The following is a 21,739-nucleotide window of genomic DNA, read 5'->3' as shown; positions in this document are numbered from 1 at the left end:
CCTGACGCCTTTGCCAAGGGGACCCGTTTTAAGGCACGTTTTTAGAGAAACCCGCTTAATTTAAGGCGCCGGGCAGGGCGGGGCAAAGGGGCGTGGCAAAGGGGCGGGACAAAGGGGGCGGGGGCGGGGCAAAGGGGGCGGGGAAAGGGGGCGGGGAAAGGGGGGCGGGGAAAAGGGGCGGGGGGCGGGTCCGGGCGCGACCCCGGCCCCGCCCGGCGGAGCTGTTCAGGGCGGCGGGTGCTGAGCGCCGCCGCGCCGCCCCGTGCAGCCGGGCGGGGCCGGCGCCTCCCCGCACCGCGCTCGCGGGTGCCGGCGGGGGGAGCCGGTCCCGCCGCTGCCGCCTGCGCGCCGCTGCCGCCGCCGCCGCCGCCGCCTGGGGCCATGGCGGCGCTGGTGCTGGTGCTGCTGGCGGCGCTGGGCGGGCGGACCGTGCTGCCGGGCGGGCGGTGCGCGGCGCCGCTGGCCGACCTGCGCTCGCAGATCTCGGGCGTGGAGTCGCTGCTGGAGGAGTTCCGCCGGCAGCTGCAGCAGGAGGAGCCGGGACCGGCGGCGGCGGGCGGCGGCGAGGAGCGGTGCGGCGGCAGCAGCAGCTTCTCCGCCAGGCCCGACTCCATCATCCGCACCAAGGACTCCATCGCGGCCGGCGCCACCTTCCTGCGGGCGCCCGCCGCCGTGGCGGGCTGGCGGCAGTGCCTGGACGCCTGCTGCGCCGAGCCGCGCTGCACGCTGGCGGTGGTGCAGGGGCCCGCCCGGCCGCGGGGATCGGCGGCGGCGGCGGCGGCGGCGGAGCTGGGCTGCTACCTCTTCAACTGCACGCACCGCGGCCGCCCCGTCTGCCGCTTCGCCCCGCACCGCGGCTACAGCACCTACAGCCGCCGGCCCGCCGGCCTCGCCGCCCCGCCGCCGCCGCCGCCGCCGCCCGCCGGGCCGCCGGGTAAGGGCCGCCGCGGGCGGCGGGGCGCGGGGCGCGGGGCCCGGCCCAAGATGGCTTCGCGCGGGGAGCGGCGGCCCCGCGGCGGGAGGGAAATGGCGGCGGCCGGCGCTCGGCGCGGAGGCCGGCAGGGCCGGCGGCCGGGCCCGCTCGCCCGCCGCCGTTTGCCGCCCCGCGCCCTGCCCTGGGGGGTCCGCCGGCGAGGAGGGGGAGCCGTCCGTGCGGTGCCGGGAGCGGGCGGCGGGGTGGCGAGGCGTCGCCGGCGGGAGGAGCGGGGCCCCCCCTCGGCCGGGAGAGAGGCCCGAGGGCTCGGCGGGGGCCCCCCTCGGCCGGGAGAGAGGCCCGAGGGCTCGGCGGGGCCCCCCCTCGGCCGGGAGAGAGGCCCGAGGGCTCGGCGGGGCCCCCCCTCGGCCGGGAGAGAGGCCCGAGGGCTCGGCGGGGCGTGCGGGCGCGGAAGAACCCTTGGGAGTGACCCTGGCGGCGGGCCCGCGGCTGGCAGCCACGGGCACCGCACCCCCGGGGGGACCAGAGAGGCCCCGGGTGCACGGGTGGGGTTCCCCGGCGGCACGGGGGGGTGCTGGGCGCCCGGGAAGGTGTGAACCGCCGGCGCCGGCTGCGCCGGGACCTGGTGCCGGAGGTTGAGAGCAAGCACATAGCCGGCTTCGTGGGGGTGCCGTCCCAGTGTTACCACCCAAGTGGGTTTCTCGTTCACTTAATGCGGAATTTTTCCCGCTTACGAGCTTGAGAGCTAGAGCGAAGGAGACAAGGATACCTCACCGGTAGTCCAGAGGCAGCACGGAGACTCTGTGTAACCGCCTCCAGAGTCCGGCCCGCGTCAAAGGCAGCCGTTTGCTCGACCCTGGAGCGTATTTAAGAACAACATAATCCAGAGCAAGCAGCTGTAGAGGAAAACAAGTCTGTATTTCTAAATTTGGAGCCTCTTTCCTAGAATCTGATCCGAAGAACTTAGTCGCACTCCCCCACCTCCTCTTGTTAAAACAGTCGCATCTTAATTCTTGTTGTCGTAATTTCATTACCTTCTGTTGACAATACTTTCCTAAATGTCCTCTTCTTCATCTTCTTCAGCGATATATCTCCACTGAAGTAAATTAGTTGTGGCGTCCGACATGAAGAAAGCCTAGCAGTGGTGTGAGTGAAAACTGCGTGTCCAGATGGCACCAGCCATTACTGCTCCCTTGGCAGGGGAGACCTCGGGCTTGAGGTCCGTCCAGTCTTGCCTGTTACGAGAATGCCAACGGCAATCTCCTGGAAATAAGAGAGAGCTGGGGCTCAATTTTTAGAGGGGTTACAATGCTGAAGTATTTTTTGCAAAGTACATGGGCGGGTAAGCTAGAGGGCTATAGGGAGGAACTTATGGCAGTAAAGATGAGGTACCAGAAAAACCCAAGGTATGATTTTGACATTTTCAACAGGGAAAGTATTAGTTCCACAGTATTATTTATGCAGCAACTTGGGGGTAGTTGTGTTTTATAACCCTGTATGCATTTGCGAGATGGAAGGCTTAAGACTAGATTTTACATCAAAGTCACAGAGAATAAGGCTTCTTTGAAAACCTTTGAAAACAGCTTCAAATGTCCTTCATCACTTTGAACTGCCTTAATTCCATTAAAACTGGCCCTAATGTAGAGTGCAGTTACGGCACAATATAAATAATACTGTTGTTCAAACAATACTCCACCTATTCAAAATCTTGGATTTCTCTAATTCCTTGAGTTCTTGAATTCTGGAGTTCTTGAACACCTTGCCTTTTTGGCAGCATTCATGTCTTATCAGCACTGGGCTTGCAAGGCAATTTCAATTCCTAATCTGCAAGTTGCTCTGTGTGCTGTTGGGTTTATTTAGAAGTCAGCCCTGTGTGCGATGGTGGTATCAGAAACGGGATTATGACTTCTTAATGCAATTACACTGGAGCTGAAGCAGAGCCACGAAGGAGAATGAACTTTTATTCAAACGTCTGTCAGCCATGACATAGACCAGGAGAGATAAAACTGAGATTGAATTATTTTGCTGTCTGATGTTATGTTACCACTGCATGCTTGAATTACATTGAAAAATTAATCTGGACAACAGTACATAGTCACAGGATGATGAAGGCACATCTCTTTTCCCTTATGTCACCCCCCATGACTGAATTTAGGAAAGAGCTTTTCATTTCAAGATTTTCTTTCATGAAGGGATCGCATTTTACCTGGTTTTGGGGGGTTTTTTTCAGAGTACTGTGATGTTGAGTTTTCTGCTGTGTTCTTTCTGATAATCCCAAACCAACATGTATCCATAAACATGGTGTCCTCATAATTCCAAAATATTTCGGAGCATTAGTAGACAGTGATCTCTAGGGTGTCATGGTTTCATTTGTGTTAAAGATCTTCAATAAAACAGAACCAATTGCTTGTTTAATTCTGGGAGCAATTAATAACAGATACATATTTCTCAGATCAAGTGTATCAGCGGTGGGATGAATTTCTGAGACTGAACGTTTCAGTGTAAATCCAAGTCCTTCACTTTACACCCACTTTGTGCTGGTTTGGCTGTGCATTTACTTTGCACTTCCAGGCAGTTTGTGCTCTGTTAACAATGAAACCCCATGTGCCTATGTGCCCTTCTGCCTGACAGAAGAGGTAACTGGTTTTGCCTTTGTTAGGCAATTTTTTAAAGTTTTGACGTAGAAGGAAAGAGGACTTGAGTGCCTTACCAGAAATGTCTGACTTCCCTTCTGTGCTACTCACTAGTAGTGAGCAAGGGGAAGATTCAACATTAATGTAAACTAATATCAAAGACACTCAGGAACTGGCAGTGAAATAACCTTTTATAACAAAGCCTTCATTCAGACAACTAGCTGGCAGTTTCATTATTGGCAGACCAAGTCTGTGTAAAGGATGGAGGAAGCAGAATAAATTAAGCCTGTTGTGTTCCCCCCCAAAGAAAAAAGTGTTGCCCATAAAGTTGCAGCCCCTTTTCTAGAAAGCAGCCAGCTCCGCCAGCTCCACCATCTCATGGTGTTGACCTGGTGTATCAGTTTCCTATTGCTTGGTTACGTTCAACCGAAATAAAAGTTAGAAATGGAAGTTAAAAGATGCTTTCTGAGCTTGATTTTTCTGCTAACCTGTGGCTGATAGTCCTTTACTCCCATGAGCGGTGGTTGTAAGTGGCTCCTGAGTATGCCTCCTTGCTTTTTTATGCTGACTTCTTAGAAGCACGTATTCCCCAGATTTGGAGGTGTTTCCCTCGCTAAGGATAATGTATTCCATTGCTTAAAACTTTGCTGTGGAAAAAGAGTCTTTAGCTCAATAGGCTGTCTCCTCCCATGCCAGATGTCTCTCTCAGGCCAATTTTTTCTTTACTAGAGCAAAAGATGAGCTGATTTGCAACTGATTTACCTTTCTGAAGATGTTCTGGTGGGTTACAAGCAAGGGCATGGTGCCTCCATCCTTTGGGACCAGAGGCCTGAGTGTGGTCCCTCACTCATCTTTAGCAAAGAGCTGGCATGAATTTCTGTGACCTGCCCTGGTGTGAAGTGGTCCTGCCATTGCAACTCAGGCTGCTGGAGTATAAAGTTAGTCCGGGAAGAGAATATCCTTATTGCTTAGGGCCCACGGAGAGTGGGGCTTGTCTCTGCCCCTGCAGGGCATTGATCAAGTCATTTAAACCAGACAGGTGATGTGAAACTACTTTCCAAGGTAGAAGTGGAAGAATGGGCTGTGCTGTTTCAGACCCAAGTTGGTCTCTTTTTGACAGTGATTAGGAAAGTAAATAATCATGTGAAGACTGTATGTAACTCATATATACCAAATAAAAGTTGCCTTGGCACCATAATGATGGTGTTTATTAGCAATGAATATTTCTTTTTGCACCTAGATGTTGCTTTTTAAACAGTTGGTTTTGAGAACTGAGCGTATACAAATTAGGCAAAGCTTCCTGTGCCAGCTGCATGAGCAAGAACTGTTTCATACTTTCTATTACTAGACCCTGTTTTCAGTTATTTGTAGGTTTTCCTAACTTAGGCATTTGCCTTGAAATTTTCTATGCCTTACCTACTCCTGAGAAAAACAAGAAATAAAAAGGTTGCTGTTCAGCCAGTGATAAGAAATTGTCCCACTGCTCCACTGAGCTCCATGCCTTCAAGCAAGTTCTTGAAACTGGAGAGGAGATGTGCAAGGGAGAATCCCTACACTGCTGTGGAAGCGCCTCTTCTTTCCTTGTGCAGCTCTAAGTTACAGCCTTGTGTTCAGTAGATGCTTCTCTGAGCTTAACATCGATATCCTTTACAGGATATCCTGTGCAGAGGCTGAAGAGCAGAAAGCACCCTGGCCCTTCAGGGTGCCAGGAACATCCCATGCCCAGAGAAAGAATGAGACTTGAGCGGGGAACTGCACAAAGATACAATCTCGTGGCTGAAGCTGTCAAACAGCTGAAGCTGTCAAACGCTGACTTGTAGAACTAAGTTTTATCCCTCTCCCTTCCCTGCACTGCCTGAAGGTTGCAGAGCAAATGACTTAAACCACTTCTCACAGGCCATGTCACTTATCATGGGTTTTGTTAGTCTAACCTGAAAAACTTGTGGTCTGATTGGCAAAAGTACTTAGTACTCACAATTTTAATCAATAAGAATTGTACTTTGAATATAGCAAAATGCTGCAAACCCTAAACAGCCTGAAAATCAAGCTTTGAATGTCTTAAATTAGGCATTTAAAACTGGTGTCATTTCTGATGATTTTTCATCATTACGTGCACTGCTTCACCAGGATGCCAGCTTATGTTAAATAAGTCTTTCACTCCTGTAATGATGTATTATAAAAAGAGACTAAGCCTGTTAAGTTATGCAGAGTGCTGTAAGAGGTGTGCAGTAACTGCCATCTGAATATGTATGTAATTCATATTTAAATCCATTTTCCTTAGTTCAGATTAAAAAGCTACACTGATGCTAACAATCCTCTTTCTTGTATTATTGAAACATCCATGTACAGAGAAGTTTTCTATGCCATGTGTTTCTGATGTAGCAGTTATTTCCTGAAGACATCACTGCATATGGAACAGTTAACTAAAATTTAGGTAGATAATACTTTGCTTAACAAAATTGTGCTAATGAACAAGTCCTATCTTCCAGGAAGTTGCACAGTGGTGAATCGATACCTTAGCCAAGAAAAAATATGTTTTATATAAATAATCACTCAGCTTCTCCTGATAAATAATGGAGCTTCTCTTTTTTTATTGAAGAAGAAGAAGAATACGACGAGCCCCCACGGTGCAAGGCGGGACAAGATGTTGTGCTGCAGTCACCTGTCGACTGGGTGCTTTTGGATGGCCGAGAAAGTTCAGATGACCGTGGAATTGTGCAGTACGAGTGGACGCTGCTGCAAGGTGACTCATCGGTTGAAATGAAGGTACACGTGCAATCTTGCACATGGCCAGTTACTTGCAGATTGTTGTGTTCATACAGTTTTAAATGTAGAGCTAAAAATATTAAATGTATTCAAATGGATATGGCTACCAGGCACCAAAAGTAGGATGACTGTACAACTTGAGCATTTATTTCATAGAAATATAGAGCAGCCCAGGTTGGGAGGGACCTGAAAAGATCATCTGGTCTAACCTTTCGTGGGACAAGGAGCCTAGATGAGATTATTTTATCTGTCCAATCACATCTTGAAAACCTCCAGTGATGGGGACTATACCGTGTCCCTGGGGAGTTTTTGTTTCAGTGATTATTTCTAGCAGTTTATACAGTTCATCTCTATCCAGGATGACATCAGACAGCCAGCAGCAAACTAGTAGATACTAATTACTGTATTTCAGCTCTGCTCTCTCTCGCCGTTGTTTGTGCTCACTGCACTTGCTTTTCAGCTGCTGTGGTCCAGGTTAGAGGCACCTCAGTAATTCAGTTACTAAAAACAATAAGGTATTTCCACCAACAGTCTTCTGTCAGTGCTTATGGAGAAACTGCAAAGACATGTGTGATGCAGACCTTATGAGATATCTTGGGATACTCTTTTGTTACATCCATACAATTTCTGCTGCAATTGGGTTTCAACTTAAAATTAACCATCAAGAGAGGGATTCTCCATCCCACCCTTTCTTGCGAATGCTCTAGGAGCAGGAGAAAAGGAAAGGAAAAATGTCTCAAACCCATAGAGTCTACTCGCAGTCTGTTCACAGCCCACAATATTCTGGGCACACTAGGAACTCCACCCAGAGCAGGAGGGACATATAAAGGGGAGAAGGTGTGGACCATAGACCCTACTGTTGCTGAGATGCTGCCAATGGATAGGAAGAGTTTAAACAGGACAGGATCGGCAACAGGAACAGTCCAAAACCTGAGAGGCCATGTGTGCCAGTGCCACCACGAGCAGTACCTGGCAGTCTCTGCTTATGTCTGTTCAGCTCAGTAATGTCGAAGACAAAAATACCAGTATCAGCAAAGTTACTCAAGATGTGTAATGATGGAACAAACCAGAGTTTCGCCTAACACAAAGAGCTAGCTAAATGCATTGAAACCTAAAATTGTCATCCATGGAAAAACCCAACAGAGCAATTGGTTATTCCTTAGTCTCCTGGAAGGCAGTGTAGGTTATGTGTAGATAATTGAAGTTCACCATGTCACAGTTAGGAAACATGCTACCGGATGAACCCAAAGAAGACAATTGGGTTTCTCTGGTGAATATTTACTGAAAGTTATACACAAGTAACTTTTTATAAACATACTCCTCCCAGAAAATGCAGCGGGGCTGTGCAAAACTGTTAGTTAAGCCAGTGCTGCGTGCTTTTGAAAGTTCTATCTTCTACTGCAAGATCCACGTCTTTGGAAGGATGACTACGGTGAGCCAGTCCTGAAAGACTTGAGGCTGTATTGCAGTTTGAAACTGTCATGTCAAAGACCACCATGAGTTTGCTTATCTTCATGTATTATTTTATTGGCTTGAAAATTAAAAGGTCAAAAGGCTTTGATAAGGAGTGCGATCAACATAATACATAGAACAGACTTGAACAAAGCTTTAAGAATAGTTGCTAGATATCATCTGGATAAAATGAACATTTTATTATCAGGAGTTTTTAATCTGACCCTTTGCGGCATTATTTTCTTTAGATAGCAATTAAATGCTCTTTAAATTAATCCGTGATGTAGTAATATATCTAGAGTAAGACAAAAATTAGAAGTTAATTAAAAATTTAAAGTTCACGGTTTTACTTTTACTCAAAATCACTCCACAAAATAGAGGCAAATCTTATGTCCATTTAAACTTGCAAAATTCACATTAATCTTGGTGACTTCTTTATATTTGATAATGGAAAACATATTTGACGTTCATGCTTAAATAAATACTTTTCCATTGTGTTCAAATGAGCAGGGATTCCTCCTACAGATACATACCCTGATGATAAACCATGATAATTTAATTTTTAGAGTTGAATTAATAATGGTGATTTTTTTTTCATACAATCTTCAGTTGCTGTCGTTAGTGCTTTAGTTGCTGTCCTGAAGTGACTGGATTTCATGTCATTTATTCTTAGAAAACAATATATGAGTCCAGAGCTACAAGGGAGAATGAGATTGTGTTTAAATAAGATAAAAGGCAGCTGTTGCATTGCACTTACGTACCAAAGAATAAATAGAGGGCGGGGGGGGGAAGGACTGCTATAATGCTATCATATTGTAGAAGGAAGCCAGTGGAAAAATTTTTTTTTGTTGTGACTAATTATTACTTCTTAGATAATGTACTTCTCAGATTGCTACCCATGTGCTGTAGCTGCACAGTTCCCTGACACTTGGGGGCAATTATGGGTTGTTTTTTTTAAAATGCTGATTATCTGGAAACTTACTATCTAGTTTGAGCCAAAGTTTGTAAGAAAGCAGATACAGCCGGGCATTCTGCAGGGCAGGATGGAGATAAAAAGGAAAGCACAGAGGTTGCCAAGAGGAGCGGCGGCATATTCGGAAGTCAGTAGCGTTTCTCTGGCTCTGCACTGAGAAGAGAGTTGGACTCCACGGCTCATGAGTTTTAAATACTGTATTTGCTCTCCCAGACGTCGTGGTGAATGGCAGCAGGTGGTTTTTAGAGGATATTCGTTTCTGTAATACACTAAAGAATAAAATTCTAAGGGGTCATATTACTCCATCAGGAGGTAATCAACAGCATGATCAGATAACTGAGTGCATTGCATAAATAGAAAAGGAAAGAAATTTCAGTTAGGAAATTCACTTAGCAGGAGAGAAAAATGCATTTATCAACACACCCTGCTATAAAGCTAGGTCTAGGACTCTATTATCATATTTATCGAAAATTTCTGTTCTCTTTTAGGCATGAAAAGCAACTTTAAATAAGCAAACCAAAGATCTTCATTGAATTTTGGTTTTAATATTAAAGATAATCACAGAGGATTTTAATGTACCTTTCAATTCCTTATAAAAATAGCCCTGTGTGCCTTGTTTGTAAAAATGCACTGCATGTCAAATAAACCTGCAGCACTTTTTTGTAGTTACTGAAGTATGTGTTACTGAATTCTCAGACAGCTGGAGTTATTTATGACTGGTAATTGTCACAATGTTAAAAAAAGTTCAACATTTACAAATATCACACTCATTTTACACAAACTTACTCCTAAATGACTGTTGTACTAGTAATGCCAGTTTGGTACCTGTTTTAAATTATCATAAAGTAAGTTATTTTATTAATTTCTTAATGATCTAATCCAATTTAAGCTGTTTCTGTATTTGTGTCACATGACTTTCTGAAACCTAATGTTTCGGTCACTCACTATAGATTATTTCTGGTTCAGAGCAAGGCATGGAAATTCAGTGTGGGGCATGGAAAAATTCAGTCCAGCAATTTGTAAAAGTTGTGAGTGACTACATCAAATGTCATACTGGACAGAGGTGGGCAGTCTTATTAATAAAGCAGTGCTATCAGTCACCTTATCATAAATCAGTATATAGCAAAAGTAACTTCTGTGGATCCATGTATGCTGTCTACAGACTAGCTCAATAGAGAGCAAAATACTCATAATATTTTACTGCCTACCCTCTAAAATTACATTTCTAATTCCTGAAAAAATGAGTTAAATGTATGTTTCCATTTATTCTCCAGTGCTAAGATCCACAGCTCCAAGTAACTGAGTGTACCGTGAAAAACAATACATAAATGTTAAGTGAGTTTGTTTTTACAAACGGATGCAAAAAAGAGATCAAAATGTTACATGTTGGTACACGTGCTTGAGTGGGCTGGCTAGGCTTAAGAGAAGTATTTAATCTGTATGAAACATTGTACAGAAATGAGCTCCCTATTCCCAGAAGTTTATGGACAGATCCTTTATACCAGTATGGGTTTTTTTCGCTGTGTTTCTTTAATCAGGTACCACAACCAGGAACACTGAAACTGTCTCACATTCAGGAAGGCGAGTATATTTTCCAGCTAAGTGTGACAGACACTGCAGGTCAGCGGAGCTCTGACAACGTCTCTGTGACCGTTCTGCCCATGGTTCATTCTGCAGTAGGTGAGAAAATGCCTGGAGCCGTTGCCTGTGTGACATCCAGGGTATGGTATTCAGAGCAAGAGTCTGAATGTAGGCAGAAATCTTACTCTCCATTTCCAGTGTTTTATTTTGCCCTTATTCATTACATAATGACATCTCTTTCAGCTCTGAATTGCTGTTTCAAAGTGAGAAAGCAAGCAAGCATTGCTTGTTTGTTAGAGTAATAATACTTTCAAGCATTTAAGTGTTCATCTTTGTATTGCTAATAAGCATGCAGGTTGGAAAAATGAAATGCTGACTTATGTAGCAGGCACATTGTTAACAGTTCATTGTATAGTCAGATGGTGTGTGCAACATGACAGGGCTTGTGCTACAGGGAAGACCCAGTTAAAATCAGTTAATGTATGTGTGAGGCACAGACTAATAATATTGACTGGCATCTATAGTCTAAAAGATGGGATGGTTTATTGTTTTCATGCATTTAAGGTTTTCTGTGTAATGGTTGTTATCAAAGCCTTATGTTACTGGGGAAACTAAAACTGGAACTGACCCAACATTTTTAAACTCTGAGCTCAGGAAACATGTAAAAAGCATAAAGGTAGAAAGTAAGTTATGTTTCAGTGGCTGTCAATTCTGCACTCTTTAATCGTAATAACTTCTAATTATGTTGCAATTAGCAAGTTGCTAATACAGATCTGCTGCTCAGGCACAAAGTGAAAGTTAAATAGCATCGTCACTATGTTCAACTGAACCAGTGAAAACTTTGCTCTGCACCAGTGCAATATCTCTACCTGAGAGGGTAGTCCCTGTGGCAATAAATTGGTATTACAAAAAAACCAGTTATAAGTCTGCTTAACAATGCCTGTAATGGATGATAGAGTTGTATTCGTTAATGTTTAATTCAGCTAAAGCAGCCAGAGAGGTTTGCCGGTTTGTTTATTTATTTGCTGCTGTGGGTATCAGCGGTATCTTTTGGATGGAGCACGCAGAGGATTTGCTGCCTTTTTTCTTTTTCTAATGCCCCAAGTACATTTGCAATTCAAGTACTGTAGTTAAACCAGTGCCTGGTGCCTTAATGCATGCAAGACCTGTGCTATTATTAGTGCTGAAGTTTAGGAGATGCATTTTCTAAGTATGATTTTAGGGGTTTTAAACAGGCGTCTGTGTTTCTGCCATACTTTCCTTAGCATTGCACAGCTTTTTGGTACATAGCAGGGTAACAGCCAAAGGCTGTGATTTCCTTATGCAAATCGATTTGCTGTTAAAACATTAACCAAACCCTGGATTTGATACTGCTTTACAAAGCAATGAACTACACCACTGTTGGAAAGACAAAAGCAGAGATGTAAACACTTGATAATTACAGGGTCAGAATGGGTTTCAGGAGAGCTTTCAGTATGCAAGATGAAATATCCAGGGACACTCCCCATTTCCAGGGGAATCTAAATATTAAAGCAGGCAGCAATCAGTTCTTTCTGGTGAAGGTCTCTTGTGAGACCTTGTGCTCAGTCCTGTTCTGGCATGTGCTGTGTTGGAGTCAATGGATTGCTGACATAAAAAATGACGAGCATTCTTTTAGTATTTTAATTAGGTTGCAGAAAACATGCCATAGAAGATTGCATATAGTCCATATGTGTGCATGTAAAATAACATATTGTCAGAAATACAGAATGGGTGGGTAGTAGGAATTATGTGTTGGAGAGATGCAGTTACAGCCATAGAGATTTCATTTATTTATTTTCAGGATTGTCCTGGGTCTTTTAAGCCTGGGAAGATCTCCTTTCAGCTTAGGCCAGCAGAGTGTAAAGCACTGTAGGGGTGCTGCACAAGGTGTAAGGTGCAACAGCCCCCAGGCTGAGTATTCCTGTAGTAAAGAGATTGCCAAAATAGTGATGAGGGTGCCAGGAACAGCTATTAGCTACGTTAGTTTCTGTGTCAATCTAGCATCATATAGCTGAGCCAGGCCTTTCTTCAACTTTCTGACTTGTTCGTGGTCCTTCTTGACGTAGCATGGTTTTGCTTTTTCCTTGGTACTGCAGCTTTTAGTCATTGACTCAGTATTTACTGCTTGGATTTCTCTTTTGGTAATTTGGGAATTGTTTCTCAACAGCCTGTGTCGGGGTTTGCTCTCGCTACCAGTTTATCTGCGATGATGGCTGCTGCATTGACATCACGTTTGCTTGCGACGGCGTGAGACAGTGTCCTGACGGATCGGATGAAACTTTCTGCCAGAACCGTGAGTGTGCCAGGCCACAGTGTAGATTGTGAAAGTAACCACAGCCTGAATGACCAAAGGGGAATGATGCCCCTTCTGTGGCTTCTCTCCCTGTGAGCAAGCAGCTTGCTCCCACCATAGAGCCTTTCATCGGAAACAGCACATGGGAAGGTTTAATGTCCACATATAGCAGATGCTCAGAAATTAAATCCTTTTTCTTCAAAGCGTATCAAAATTGTCAAAGGTCCCCCAATGACAGGTTTTGTGTTAAGAGTTCTGAACATTTAAAAGACCAGTTCTTTACTTGCATGATGATTCTGGAAAGAAGGACCCTGCTCTTCATCAGAAAGGCTGTCTCAGAGGTATGCTTCAAAGTGCAGTTACACACCTTGCAAGAATCTGAAGCACTGGAAATGTGAGCACGTAGGGGAACCAGTTGATTCACCATCGCTCTGTTTGCTTGCGTTAGTCATCCTCAGTACATGCCTAGGCTCAGCTAAGTGAACAAAAATCATCAAAGGGTGAATTGGCATGATGGCTGACCAGTCTTTCATTGATATTTCAGTTGCTGGATTTCACTGTAGTGTTCAGGAGTGTACTCTTGCTTAACAGCTGACAGCGGGCAAATGGTAACTTGCTCTGTATCTGGAACTCACATTTCATCATATGTCTGAACCTGAGGAAGTTGTTTAGCCTGCCTCAAGGCCCATATCGTAGGGTCTTCCATCAGAACACTCCCATTCCCTTTAATTCTGTAGAAAAATTATGATTTTTGTTTCTGTTAACACAGTCAGCCCAGGTCGGAAGGCAGTGACCCATGCAGATCTTGGCACTACCCAGCAAAGGACTGTAGGACTGACCGAAAACAGAGATGAAAACTTCTCTGCAGAAAACACCCTGAAAGCCACTGCCAGAAATCAACCGCTTCTCTCAGTGGATGCAGACATGTCTAACCAATCGCTTTCTCAGGGACCAAAGAAACAAATCAGTGGATTTGTGCCAGGTAAGAATTGAAATGAATCCGTTTCAATAAATCATTCTCTTTAAAGAAAGAAAATGTCTTGCACCTTAAATTTATTTAACTTGTCTTTTGGTGCCTGGCTAAGAGTAAAAATTTGCAAATGTTAAAAATATGAAAGAAGCTTGTAATAATTAAGTTACAAGTAGGTATTGCTTTATAATTGTCAAGTCTGGTTCTTACCAGGTGCAGAAAGAAAGTTAAAATGTAGGAATGCTAGGAAAAGAATACAGTCTAAGGAAGAGAACATGCAGTGAGCTAAATACAAATTCTGCCACAGGTTCAGCTGTGTAAGCTGATGTATGAGGCTCTTTAAATCTGTAGGGGAGTACCTTCAAGAGAAGATAACAAAGTACTGTTCACCTTGGGTGAAAGTAATTGCTTTTCTCCCAGTGCTAACTGATGACTTCTTTTTTATTTTCCTGAAGTAACACCTTGATTATGGTGGACACTTTTTTCTGAAGTGTGTCTCCAGGGCAGGAGAAGCCTTTCATCACTATAGAGAAGGCTCAGACTTCGGTAACAAGCAACCCCAGGTCCCCAGTAGTATTCTCTGTAGTGGCTGCAAGCCTGTTGTTAGTCAGCGTGTAGTGATGTTACAGGCAGAGTCACCAACCCTTGCCTTGGTAAAGCTCCAGAAGCTGCAATTAAATTGCTGTGTCTTTTCAGGTTCCTGCTGGTGAATTAAAATGACCTGAAATGGCAACTGAATGAAAGCAAAACTGTGTGCACAGAGCCTAAAATGAGTACGAGACCTCCCACTTTTACTTTGTCACGGTTTAGACTGATTCTTGCTCCCCAAGACACAGCCTTATTTTCTTGTTACAGCAGAGCAGTGCTCAGTGCCCTCTGCTGCTGACTCTTGTAAAGGGCACGTCCCTGGTTGGCACTTTGATGTTTCTTCAGATGCTTGTATTTCATCTGTGGAGACTGCAAAGGGAGTGAAAACAATGTTCTTCAGGAGTTTGACTGCCTCGGTGAATGTCTAGCAACTGATAGCAAAATCCTCTCTCAAATGTTTCCCTCTTTTCTGGCAGTGTAGGTGACCTCGGTGCTCCTTATTGGAATGACTTAAGATTCTGAAGTCTTCCCCAAACCCTTCTTGCTCGCGTAGTCCCGAGTGACACCTGATATGGGGCCACCCAAACTAAACATCAAATTGCTAAAGGGCATTGCAGGCTCCAGTGGAAAGTCAGCTACTAAGTAGGTCTCAAAAACCATTGGGCTTGTGAACCCAGAAGTAAAACCAGAATTGAGGTCACCAACTTTGGCCACCTATAATCAGAGGTTGTAATTGGAAGTGCATGTAAAAGCATGGCACTTTTGCAAAGTCATCTTCTGTGTTTACCCGTTGCATAGTGACTTACTTGCACCAGTTTTGCTCTCAAGGTAGCCTTTTGTACAGCAGTAGACAATAAAAGAAAAATATTATTATAAAACTAAAAAAATGTGATGAGGCTTCAGTCATTAGTGTACTACAAGAAGCTGTTGAAATCTTTTTAATTTTAAACAGGCATGATTTCCAGCTGACCGTGTCTGGTTTTAACTCTTGTGGTTTTAATATTGCTCTTTTGACAAGGCTCAGTCAGAATTTAATTTCAGTTAAATGATACTTAAGGCTTTCCTTGTAGAATAGAAGGACCCAAGAGCCCAATACTTCCAACCAAAAAGCAGCAAACAGCTCAGGGAGTTTTTAAATCGCCTATGGATCAGTTCCAAAGAGGGTGCATGTCGTGGGACATAAAGAGGGGCTAGGTACCTGGGCCCAAAGGGCAACTGCCAAAATCTGCTCTGAGTTGCTCCCTCCTCGTGCAGACACTTAAACTCCATAGGACTCACATGCCGTACATTCATGGTTCCCAGAGGTCCAGAGAGGTTCAAGTCCTGCCCCGCTGGCAAGCACCACGGTCTTTATGGAGTCGAGGAGACAGGCATCTAACATATTCCTAAAAATCCACCCAGATCCACTAATTAAATTTCTCTCCATCACTGCCATCTCAAGGAGGTTACAGACCAAATCCAATAATTAGGTGCTACAAAAATGAGAGACACAGAAACACTGGAGCAGCTCCATGAAGCCCATCTGGAAAAGCGTTCAGGAGGCCAAATAATTGCTAGACGCATGTTTGAGGTGAGGGCAAATAATTGCTAGACGCATTTTTGAGGTGAGGTAAGCAGCACTGAACAGAAATCCTACCAACCTTCTCAAAAGTTCAGCAATTCCACTGGCAGAAATCCTGTCCTGGGGTGGACTGTCTCCTGAGATAGTGCCGCACCCACTGCTGGTGCCAAGGCAGAACCTGTGCCTCCGAGTCACACTGTAAAGGTCTTCGTTGGACCAAGACGGTAATGTTGCTCGTTGGCCTAGAGTTGACTTTGCAAGCATCCAGGCTTCTGATATAAATAAATTTCAAAAATAAGTTTTAAGGATTTTAATGTCAACAGGGTGAAAAGCTGTCTACATATTAAGGGATATGGCTTTACAGTGGCAGCACAGGTTCCAGCTTTTCACTTGAGAATGCTCCATTCAGGGCAACATTTGTCGTATTTCTTAGTTGGCATTTGCAGGTCATCACGGAAATACAAGCCAGGAAGGAAAACGTGATGCTATTAGATCCAGTGACTGCAAGGCAAAGGAAGAGACGGTGTTAGAATTAAGGGTAATTTACCTACCGGAGACAGCATGTGGCACATTGTAGGTGGCTGCTAGACAGGATGCTTGATACAGGAACTTTCAGCTGACTTTTGAAGAACAGAAGTTTTTTCCGAGAAGTTGCAGGACTGGGGAGTTGCTTTGTTTTCTTTTTTACATTTGTTTTTATTACAGTGGTGGTTACAGTACCGATAAAGACAGGTCCCTTCTGCTACTTGCCTCCCCATAAGCAGCTTTCATCTCTGAGAATCTGATAAAGATGTCCAGTAGAGGGGCCTCCCTGTCAAGGGCCACCATATTTATCTTTTCTCCACTTCAGAAGGAGCTGGGCTAAGCTGTACAGTTTTGGGCTGTGGGGTAGTTCATCACAGCAGGAATATGAGCTTTCTGTCTACAAGAGTAATACTAGGGGAAATTTGTCCCAGAATCCATTTTCTCCTAATAGTTTCTCTGTTCCCGATTTCCCTTAACCTGCTTTCTTTACTCAAGTAGCCTCTCATGTTTGGCTCTGACTTGATACAAGATTTTTAAGGATTTATGCTTAAGTATGAAAATGTGAAAATATGCAAGTCCAAGGTAAAGACTGTTTAAAACTTCTACCTGACCTAGCAGGGGATCTATTCATAGTAAAAAGGGGAAAAAAACCCCAAACCCCCCAAATCCTTCATTGTTGACAATGGGTGAATCTTGTTCTGCACTCCTGCTTTTCCAGTGGGATTTTTCTTCAGCAAGGTGACTCCAGGGGAACACCAAGCCCACCTTAGAGATAACCTCCTCAGGCACTCAGGGCATGGAGTCTTCTGCAACAGACTCATGGTTTACTTTTGCCCAAGCTGGAAGGCCATTTTCTTCCGTAGTTGGGAGCAGATGCAGGAAGAGGCACTTGGTGTCACTAAAGGAGTCCTGTCCCTTTGCAGACATATCTCCATAGTGAAGTAACCCCGACTGCATCTCCTGAAAAGGCCAGCACAGCATTTCTGCATGGCTGCCCCCGAAGTGCCCTGGTGTCCTTTTCCAGGGACGCTCTCAAGCCCAGCTGCATATTCTGGCACTGCTGCATTTGTAAGTGAATATAGCAAAAATATAGTCGCAGCAAAGCACACTGGAGTGAGCAATGGGCTGGTTTCTAAGCAGCAATGGCCAGTCTAGCAAACATGGTCATACAGACAGGTTGAATTCACAAGCAGCCCGAGGATTTGCACTCCCCAGCATAGCCAACTCAAGTGCATAAATCACCATAACAGCTTTGCATTCCCCTGGCACGGGGTCTCTGCCTCTCCCCAGGCTGCCCACACCAGCTGCTGTGCGGTACTGTTCGGGGCTGGGATTACAGCGTTTGACTGAGTGCCCAAGACTTAGTCATGTTTTTGCTGCAGAGGCATTGACAGCAGTAGCCGTAACTTAGATCTCTAATTTAGGGTAACTGGAAAGGGCTATAAATTTCAGTTTCCTAGGCATGGACTAGAAAATTAAGAGAAAGTGAAAACAAAATGAAATCCATATAATATGCTTCATGTCAGGCTCCTAAACCTGTTTGGGGAAATCTGTCTTTGTTTTCTAGCTGATAAGAGATAAGGTGTTGAGCAGCCCCTCCAGTCCTGTAAGAACAGCCACCAAGTCTTAACAAAGCCCTACAAACTTTATTGAAAGGATTCTGTTATTCTTCTACCCTTCCAAAATTTTCCCGCTAAGCTTCTTTCTGTATTCAGATATAATTACCAGATGTCTACAAGCGGTTGACTTAAATATCCCCTTTACTCAAATGGCAGGGAGACAAATTTATAAAACAGGCATTCAGATCTAGCCTTGTCATACAGGCTGTAGCAGCTCTAAGAAGAGCTGATGCCTTTTGGGCATTTCCAAAATAAAGAAATATTCATGTAATTTCATTTAGGGAAGACAGAAGCAGAAAACAGCTGCTGGTTTTGGTCTCAATTACCTTCAGGTTATTTTGCACAGCTCTGATACCATAGAGGTACCTTAAAGCCAGTACAGTTTACGCTTCGGATGTCCTTAAGTCCCCTTTACATGCCAGAACACCTTAAAGAGCCCGAATGAGAAGGAGGGCTGTGGCTTGTTTCCAAGGCATTTCCTAGCAGGTGAAGTTAGTGTTTATGCACCCATAGCCATAGTGGCAGGGCAATAAAGCCAGAGCCTGGGAGGCTGTGTTGTGCCTCAGAGGGGGGACATTAGCACTAACCTCGTGCCAGTATCGATGAAACAATTTAAGGTTTAATTAATGGTCGTGTGTATTTGCTGCTGCCACTGAGAGGGATGCGTTCTGCAGCTCTTCGGAGCCGCTGGTGGTGGGTGGGAGTTACACGTAGTACATGTTCCAAGCTGATTGACTTAAACACTTCCATAACGCCCACCGCTATATGTAATTCCAATTACAATGTTTCACATTCATATTTTACAGATCTTGCAGCATAGTGGGTTTCCACTGGCATTGTCACCATTCTGAGGGCTGCCAGCAAATACATCGCAGTGCAGTCAAAGTGCTCTTCAATATTTATGTTATCTGTAAAAACCAAATATAGTCATTACATTTAAAAACACAGGCGTATTTCTGATATTTGTGAGGATGTTGGTGGTTGAAGCGTGTCACTCATGCAGTGTCCCCATAGCTATTGGTGTAGGACTCCAGCGGGAGGACAGGAGGAGGGAGTCCCAGCTGAGTTACTCCGTGCTTTTATGAAGCAGAACTGCAGCCACCTGCACTCCCAAGATGGACGCTTCTTGGCAGCAAAGCATGCACTGTCTCTTCTTGTGTAGTTACAATGCTCTGTAATATCTTCCTGTACTACACAAAGCTGAAGTGACTCCAAGTCATCCTCTTCGAAATGTTTTCCCCATGTATTTTTATGTCTTCCGAGTACGTAAGTTCTGCATCTGTATGTGTCAGGTAATAGGCAAAGTTAAGGTGATTTGTGCAGCCAACCTGTGTGTTTCCTGCTTTACAAGTTCCAAGGGTGGAGATAACACAACTTGAAATGGCCTCATTTTCAACTATACATAACTGCTTTAGTGATGTTTTAGCTCAGATTGGTCTATACCCCATTATGGAAGTTTGTAAAAGAGAATTTATATCTATCTTTTTTTCAGCGGAAAATGATCCCACTTGGGTTTGGTTGAGATGCACTGTGGTTTGTGATGCAAAATTGAGTTTACATTTTAGCTCTAGTTTCACATTATTTAAAAAATTCAAGTTACACAATTGAAGTCAAAAGTTCTTAAACTGGCGTGTTTTTTTCATAAATTTAAGCGCTTTGATGTTATTTAATTCTAGTGTCCTGTGGATAAGACTCCCTGAGTCACTGAACTGCCATATTTATTTATCTTACCTGACTTTGTGCAGATAACAGTTCCTCAGGGAAAAGAACAGATGATAAAAACGGGAATGGCATAATGGTGCCAAAGAGTGATCAGCTTGGAGGTGGTCGTCCAGTCCCAGAAACAGGTAAGACTGACCATCTGAGTTCAAAATGAACTATATTAGTTTTTCAGTCAGGTGCTATAGATCCAGATACTGTAGTCAAGAATTGAATAATGTACTTCCATATTCTGAACTGTTCCTAACATGTATGATCATACAAGTTAGTTTCGCAGCATGAGTTGCTCCAAATATTAGCACCTAAGTGACAGACTAGCTGTGTTTTTAAAGAAAAATTTCAGGTTTTCTCTACTGAATCTCTCACTGTATTAAATAAAGTGTGATTTCTCTTAACCTCATTATAGGTGCTGTGTTACCCTTAGCCTTAGGCTTGGCCATCACTGCTTTACTGCTGCTTATGGTTGCTTGCAGACTGCGTTTAGTGAGACAGAAGCTTAAAAAAGCTCGACCCATTACATCTGAAGAGTCCGATTACCTCATCAATGGGATGTATCTCTAAAAATTGGATTTCGGTCAGTTGTTTTCTCCCCTTTCTCCTGTATCCATGAACCTCTGCCTCTATAAAAGGACCAAAACCTTTAGTTAAGTTTGAAGTGTAGAAGAAGCCTACGAGATGAGGAACATGTTCTTCCCCTTCGGTGATAAAATAAAAAAGTGGGTAGATGCCTGTGCTCAGAAAATAAGAGGTGTTCAGGCTCCAGGGCATAGCTCCAGTTGGCTCTTGTGCAGAAGACACTGCAAGGTGGGGACACCCCAAACTGGATGCGGGGTGCCCTTGCCACAGCGGAGCGTGCCCCAGGGCCGGAGCACCGGAGCAGCCGAGGTCCAGCAGCTCCGGCTGCGCTGGCCGAGGCGTAGAGGGGAGCCTGTGCCACCCTGCTCTTCCCAGCACTGCCACCGCTGTGCTCCGCTCCGGGGACCGGTACGCTCCAGACCAGCACGTTACTTCACTGTCCAGCAGAGACTGATTTGTGGACTTCCCACCTGATGTACTGGGAGTATTTTCATTAAAGAATTGGTCTTTCTTTGTTAATTAAAAGCAATCGCTATCTAAGCACCAGCTTTTGTAATGAAATTTGGGATTTAAGGAACAAAGCGTCTTTTTTCCATTTGTAGTTTAAACCTCTGTGCAGCTAACAGAGTCATGCTTACTAAATGCTAAAATAAAAAAATACCAGTCCTCAGCAGATGAGTTTGGACCTACCAGTGCTCAACAGCAGTCACGTGCGATCCCAGAGCCGTCTCTCCCCGGAGCTCAGGGCTTGTTCAGCCTTTTCCACCCTTAGCTCGACACCCTGCACGGTGTGAGAGAGCAGCACGCAGCGGCTTTTACCTGAGATGCCGGAGCGCAGGATTCCTGCTGGTTATCCCATAGCTCCCTGCAAAGCTTGAAAGCTTCGGCGACCTGCCCTCACCCCGGCAAAATTCTCATAGAATTAGAGCAAGTAACTGATATGTGTGAGTGAACTTCAGATGTGTTAACAGTAAAATGTGTACAGTACATGTTATATATACACACCGTGCTGTCTATCTTGTTTGACTGTCCCAGGATGTTGCATTCATCACGGGTCCCAATAAAAACAGAGGCAAATGAGGCATGCATCTTTTTGTATGTCGTCTTTTGTACTTCGGTAACTTTGAGTCAGCGAGAATATTGCCATGGTATACAAATAGTTCTTTGACTTGCTCGGTCTTGATTACTTTATGTAAAATAGCTATAATAAACCTATTTTATTCTTACATTTCTTGCATTGTCTTTATTTCCAACTACTAGCTAAATTTTGTGCTACGAGACCATAGCAAGAGAGCAGACAGAAGTACATTTCTCCTCTCTGTGAAACAGCCTTAAAAGAAGCTGGAATGTGTGTGGTGAGGGGGAGTTGTAGAGATATTTTGTTGTAGGAAGACTGAGAAGAGCAGGGTGTCTACCTCCATGCCCTGTCCCACGAGCAGTACTTGAGGGGAGCAGGTCAGCGGTCGCAGAGCTGGCTGTACCAACCTCTCAGGGAGTCCGGTTGCCAGCGCTGCTTGCTCACAGCCCT

The 21,739-nt window shown here is 44.7% G+C and overlaps 1 protein-coding gene across 2 annotated transcripts; it reads left to right on the top strand.

Annotated features, from left to right (window-relative positions):
- Positions 1 to 291: 291 nt before the first annotated feature.
- Positions 292 to 21,437, top strand: LRP11 (LDL receptor related protein 11). Of its 2 annotated transcripts, none has more exons than XM_069787001.1 (7): positions 292 to 934; positions 6,170 to 6,333; positions 10,297 to 10,438; positions 12,528 to 12,653; positions 13,423 to 13,635; positions 19,662 to 19,763; positions 20,042 to 21,437. In XM_069787001.1, exons 1-7 carry the CDS (start codon positions 382 to 384, stop codon positions 20,194 to 20,196), a joined length of 1,455 nt encoding a protein of 484 aa, XP_069643102.1. In that variant the 5' UTR covers positions 292 to 381; the 3' UTR covers positions 20,197 to 21,437. The 2 variants fall into 2 exon arrangements, with proteins under 2 accessions (XP_069643102.1, XP_069643101.1); XM_069787000.1 differs by having other exon boundaries at positions 6,167 to 6,333.
- Positions 21,438 to 21,739: the final 302 nt, after the last annotated feature.

Source organism: Haliaeetus albicilla, chromosome 7 (genome assembly GCF_947461875.1).
Source record: "Haliaeetus albicilla chromosome 7, bHalAlb1.1, whole genome shotgun sequence".
Lineage (NCBI taxonomy): Eukaryota > Metazoa > Chordata > Aves > Accipitriformes > Accipitridae > Haliaeetus > Haliaeetus albicilla.
Note: the sequence above shows the minus strand (reverse complement) of the source record. Positions and strands in the feature narration are given on the sequence as shown.